This window comes from Eriocheir sinensis, chromosome 21 (genome assembly GCF_024679095.1).
Source record: "Eriocheir sinensis breed Jianghai 21 chromosome 21, ASM2467909v1, whole genome shotgun sequence".
In the NCBI taxonomy this organism is placed as follows: Eukaryota; Metazoa; Arthropoda; class Malacostraca; order Decapoda; family Varunidae; genus Eriocheir; species Eriocheir sinensis.
In genome coordinates, this window is record NC_066529.1 from 13,360,561 (window position 1) to 13,366,878 (window position 6,318).

The 6,318-nt window shown below is 46.1% G+C and overlaps 1 protein-coding gene across 1 annotated transcript; it reads left to right on the plus strand.

Moving 5' to 3' along the window:
• Positions 1-2,700: 2,700 nt before the first annotated feature.
• Positions 2,701-3,486, plus strand: LOC127001831 (uncharacterized protein DDB_G0271670-like; the record flags this gene model as incomplete). Its single annotated transcript, XM_050867027.1, has 2 exons — positions 2,701-3,031; positions 3,122-3,486. Coding segments are annotated over 2 exons (696 nt in total), but the record flags the coding sequence as incomplete, so codon positions are not given.
• Positions 3,487-6,318: the final 2,832 nt, after the last annotated feature.

A 6,318-nucleotide genomic window follows, 5' to 3' on the forward strand; every position in this document is an offset into this window, starting at 1 on the left:
TCCATTAGTCTAACTTCGGTTGTAGGTAAGCTACTTGAGGGCATAATTAGAGACTAAATTGTGAGTTACCTTGAAAGCCACTCATTGATTGGGGACTCACAACATGGCTTCCGAAACAAAAGATCCTGCCTATCAAACCTATTAACCTTTTATAACGACCTCTTCACTGTTTATGACGTAACCAAATCACTGGACGTAGTCTATCTTGATTTCCAGAAAGCGTTTGATAAAGTCCCGCATCATAAATTACTTTACAAATTAAAGCAAATAGGTATTGACGGTCAAGTAAACCAATGGATCGGGAATTGGTTGAGCAACAGACAACAAAGAGTAGTGATTGACGGATTTAACTCAGAGTGGGCGCCTGTCACTAGTGGCGTCCCTCAGGGCTCGGTCCTTGGCCCAGTGCTCTTCATTATTTACATCAACGACGTGGATGTTGGACTCAATAACCGCATTAGTAAATTTGCAGACGACACAAAGATTGGTAACTCGGTTCTCACTGACGAAGACAGGCAAAGCCTCCAAGAGGATTTGCACAAAATTTCAGCTTGGTCGGATAGATGGGAGATGCCCTTTAACGTAGACAAGTGCCAGGTCCTTCAAGTTGGAACGAGGAATAAGAAGTTCGAATACGAAATGCGCGGCGTTAAACTCAAAAGCGTTCAGTGCGTCAAAGACTTGGGGGTCAAAATCACGTCAAACATCAAATTCTCACAGCAATGCATCGATGCAGCAAATAAAGCGAACAGAATGTTGGGCTTCATTAAAAGAAACTTTGTATTCAAGAATAAAGATGTAATACTCCCGCTCTACAACAGTTTAGTCAGACCCCACTTGGAATATGCGGTACAGTTTTGGTCCCCCCACCATGAAAAGGATATTGCTAAATTAGAAGGTGTTCAGCGTCGGGCAACGAAAATGATCCCTTCCTTGCGCAACAAATCCTACGAAGAAAGGCTTTCTACCCTTAACATGTTCTCTCTTGAGAAACGTCGCCTCCGAGGAAAACTGATCGAATGTTTTAAAATACTTAATGGTTTCACGAATGTAGACAGATCAACATTGTTTATGATCGATGACACTTTGCGCACGAGGAACAATGGCGTAAAACTCAGATGTAGACAAGTAAATTCAGACTGCACCAAATTTTTCTTTACCAACGTTGTAGTGCGAGAATGGAATAAGCTTCCACCATCAGTGGTCCAGTGTAACACGATTGACTCCTTCAAAAATAAGCTCGACCGTCACTTCCTTCAACTTAATATCAACTAGAGTAGAAATGCAACGTTTTGGAGTCTTCTGATTAATGTAAAATCACTTAGGTTTAAGGACAGACCACCAAGTCTGGACCATGGGGTCTGTGTGGTCTGATTTTCTATGTAAATCTATGTAAATCTCTCTCTCTCTCTCTCTCTCTCTCTCTCTCTCTCTCTCTCTCTCTCTCTCTCTCTCTCTCTCTCTCTGTATTACATCACCCCTACTTTTAACTTTACATAACTCAAACGGTCTCACTTCTCTGTCTTATACCTTCCTTTTGCCCTCTTTTTACCCTTCTCTAATCTCCTCTCATCATCCCTTCCTTCCATCCTTCCAACCCTTCTTCCCTCCGCTCTTTGTGCTTTCTTCCTCCTCTCTCTTAACGGCCTTTCCATCCCTCACTTCCTCGCACCCTCGCTCCCTCTTCCAGTTGGATACAGGAAGCTGGCGGGCCGACTCAGTGTTTCCTCTCCCTCGTAAAGCCGGGGAAATGACCTCTTTCTGTTTTATGGCTGCTGAACTGAAGGAAATTCGTAGCATTCTGATGTGCTCACATGTGTTTAACAGGATCCGGCTAATCTTGGGATATTGCTGAAACTGTGGATTGAGTTGTAACATGATTTTTTTCTTTTTTTGTGTGTGAATTATTTTGTGAATTATGGATATTATTATTTTTTTGTTTCACGGTGATGTTCATGTTTTTGCTGTTACTGTTTTTGTTGCAGTTAATCTACTGGTGATATTGGTGTTGATTATTGTTTCGCCTGTTGTTACGATTTTTATAAGTGGGGCAGTCAGTTACTCGTCTTGTTAATGTATTACTGTCATCGTTATTCTTGTTCATATTGATGTTGCAAATATTATAAAAGTTTGAATCGCTGCTTCTGTTGTTAAACGTTCAGGTACACTTGCACTGCCTCTCTTCCTTCTTTGATACTTCTGCTATACGAAGGCAAGCGGAAAAAACATAACCCAGCATTCGAACTGCAATATTATTACAACTTCTCCTCCTCCTCCTCCTCCTCCTTCTCCTTCTCCTCCTCCTTCTCCTCCTCCTCCTCCTCCTTCTCCTTCTCCTCCTCCTTCTCCTCCTCCTCCTCCTCCACCTCCACCTCCACCTCCACCTCCTCCTCCTCTTCCTTCTCCCTCAGAAGTAGTAAATGCGAATACCGTCAACTCCTTCAAATATAGAATCGACCGTCATTTCGCTGCGTCGGGAGTAAACTGAATAACGAGGTGCTTTCATCTGCTCCTCAATATCGAGGTGCTTTCATCTGCTCCTCAAGCCCCAAGTGGCGGTCGAGCAGATTAAATCACCCAAGCGGGCGACCTCGTAATGAGCCAACAGGCTTTCTGTTGCCTGCATTTCCATGTTTCCATGTTTCCATGTTTCCTCTCCTCCTCTTCCTCTTCTTCCTCCTCTCCTCCTTTTCCTCCTTTTCCTCCTCCTCCTCCTCCTCCTCCTCCTCCTCCTCCTCCTCCTCCTCCCCCTCCTCTTCTTCTTTTTCTTCTTCTTCTTCTTCTTCTTCTTCTTCTTCTTCTTCTTCTTCTTCTTCTTCTTCTTCTTCTTCGCCTTCCTCTTCTTCTTCTCTTACTTCATCTGCCTCCACCTCCTCTTCTTCTTCTTCCTTCTCCCTCTCCTCCACCCTCCCAAGGGTCCGGACGAGAGCCATGGCCCGCAAGGTTAGGTCAACCCCTTCCTCCTCTTCTTCTTCTTCTTCTTCTTCTTCTTCTTCTTCTTCTTCTTCTTCTTTTTCTTCTTCTTCTTCTTCTTTTTTCTTCTTCTTGTGCTACCGCCTCCACTGCCCGCCCATCCATCTCCTTCTCGTCCCCCCCGTCCTCCTTCTCCTCCTTCTCCCCCCCTCCTCGTCGTCCCCCTCCCCCTCCCCATCCTCTTTCCCCTCCCCCTCCCCCTCTGCCTCCTCCTCCTCCTCCTCCTCCTCCTACTCCTCCTCCTCCTCCTCCTCTGCTTCTTCTTCACCTTCTTCGTCTTCGTCTTCTTCTTCTTCTTCTTCTTCTTCTTCTTCATCTTCTTCATCTTCTTCTTCTTCTTCTTCTTCTTCTTCTTCTTCTTCTTCTTCTTCTTCTTCTTCTTCTTCTTCTTCTTCTTCTTCTTCTTCTTCTTCTTCACCTCCTTCTTCCTCCTCCTCTTCCTCCCCTTCCTCCTCCCCGTATTCTTCTTCACCCTCCTCCTCCTCCTCCTCCTCCTCCTCCTCTTCCTCCTCCTCCTCTTCCTCCTCCTCCTCCTCCTCCTCCTCCTCCTTAGCTTGCAGACGAAGACGCAAGACCATCCTCCCAGCCATCTCCTGTGAAGACGGATCACACTTCCCCGGATCAAGGGCCAACACCAAGGTTAACATAAAACTGGGGAGTGACAGCATTGTTAGAGAACAATTGACTGAGTTCTGTGGACGAAGTATCAAGAACAGGAGACGCTAATGTATTCCTGGTGCAAAACTACAAAATATAGAAGCGGCAGACTCTGTCTCAGACCGCACGGAACAGGACACACTCTTTGTTTTGCACTCTGGAACGAACAACGTTCAAACAATGCGCACGGAGGAAATTTTAGCTGACTACCGACGAGTAATCCGCCGCTACAAGGAAAAGTCACGCCACATCGTTGTCTCCGGATTCTTCCGAGAATCAACGCTTTCACAGGCTTCCACAGAAAGGCGTCAAGCATCAACAACAGACTGAAGCACCTCTGCCAGGACGAGGAAGTTTCGTTCGCAAGTCTGTGGGATCATTTCTATGATAACCCCGACCTTTTTCCGTCCTGACGGTCTTCACCTCAATGCGATTGGCTCAGCACGGCTTGGTAGGTTGCTGAACGAGGAGGTACTTTTGTACTAAAAAAAACTCCGAGCGCGGAAGAGGCACCAATGTACCGTAAACAACCGAACAGTAGAGACCGCCCATCATACACCAAGACCTCCAACGGCGGACACACGCAGACACCAGACTACTGTGCCTCGAAGCGTTAAAGTCGAGAAGGATATTTCTGTCCTATACACCAACGCGCGGAACTTAATACCCAAACGGGATGAGTTCTTGCCTACGTTGACGTAGAAAGACCGGACGTGATTGCCATCACCGAAACGTGGGCCACCTCTGACCACCTAATGACCGAGTTCTCAATTCCGGGATACGAGAGCTTCTACAAAAATAGACTTCACAAGAAAGGAGGTGTTATATGTTACGTCAAGAACAAATACCCGGCCGTGAAAATAGCCAAAGAGGACTCAGAGAAATATGACACTGTATATGTTGAACTGGAGACTAGCAAGCACAACAAAATAACAATTGGAACCGTTTACAGACCTCCAAGGCAACAAGTAGCAGACGACGAAGCGCTGTACGAGGAAATTCACACCATAACACAAAACAAACAGTCAGTCATTATCGGGGACTTTAACTGTTCCAACATTGACTGGACGACGATGATTGGAGATCGGGAGGGTAACAGACTGCTCGAAATGTTAGAGGACACTTTTCTAACGCAGATTGTTACCCAACCCACAAGGGAAAATAACTTATTAGACCTAGTACTCGTGAGTGATTCAGATCTCACACGTGAATGTCAGGTCGGCGAAAAGCTAAGTGGTTGCGACCATCACCTAATTCGCCTAAAGATCAGAAGAGACCATGAACTCACCGAAAACACATCCAGGATTCCAGACTACAAAAGAGTCAATTTTAATCTCGCTCGTGAGCTGCTAACCCAGACAACTTGGGAACCCATGAACCTCACTCCTGTGGACGGCGCGTGGAACGGTTTCAAGAACAAGCTCCTAGAGGTAGAGAGAACAACTGTTCCCATGAAGACTAGGAGAACAAATAATGCCACAGGCCCACCATGAATGACTACCCAAGTTCGACAGGCGATTAATTTAAAGAAGAGAAAATACAACTTGCCAAAGGAAAACGGCACTGACGAGGCTCGCGAACAGTACCACCAAGGCCTCAGAACTTGCAGAACTCTCATTCGCCAGCGTAAACGCGACTATGAAAAGCAGATTGCGCACGAAGCCAAGTCCAACCCGAAAAAGTTCTTCACGTATATAAGAACCAAAAAGAAGACAAAAAGCAATATCGGTCCCCTAAAAGATGAAAGTGACGTACTAACACAGGACAGCAGACAAATGGTCGAAATCCTAAACAGAAACTTCGCGTCTGTGTTCACGGTCGAAAACACCCAGTCCGTACCCGAGCGCCCTACCCCACCGATGGGAATCACTCCCCTAGAAATTAGCACAACTAACGAACGGGATGTGTAAAAGTACCTAGGCAAACTCGAGACAAACAAGTCCACCGGACCCGACGACTTGTCACCCAGGCTGCTCAAGGAACTCAAACAGCACGTCCTCAAGCCTTTCACCGCCATCTACAATCTGTCACTACAATAAAACAAAGTCCCGAAAGACTGGAAACAAGCGAATGTAACACCGACCTTCAAAAAGGGAGACAAAAGCGTGGCCCTAAACTACAGACCAATCAGCTTGACCTCAGTGGCGGGAAAAATCCTCGAGAAGATCATCAGAGACAAACTCGTTAGGTTCCTTGAAGACAACAACATCATTTCCGATGCTCAGCACGGTTTCAGGATTAAGCGCTCATGCTTAACCAATTTACTGGACTTCTTCCAAGGTATCTATGAAAACTGGGATAATCATATCCCCAGTGATGTTATATTTCTAGGCTTTCAAAAAGCCTTTGACAAAGTGCCACACGAAAGACTCCTCAAGAAACTCAAGTCGGCGGGGTTAGGCGACAATCTGACAGCGTGGATCAAGGACTGGCTCACTGGAAGAAAACAACGAGTTGTACTCAACGGACAGGCCTCCGAGTGGCTCCTGGTCACAAGTGGAGTGCCACAGGGGTCAGTGCTGGGACCCATACTCTTCATCATATATATCAACGACCTAGAACTAGGATTAAAATCCAATCTTTCAAAATTTGCCGACGACACAAAAGTGGGTGGGAAGGCCCTCACGACGGCAGACTGCGAAATTATCCAGAGAGACCTGGACCTGATCACTCGGTGGTCGGAAAAAT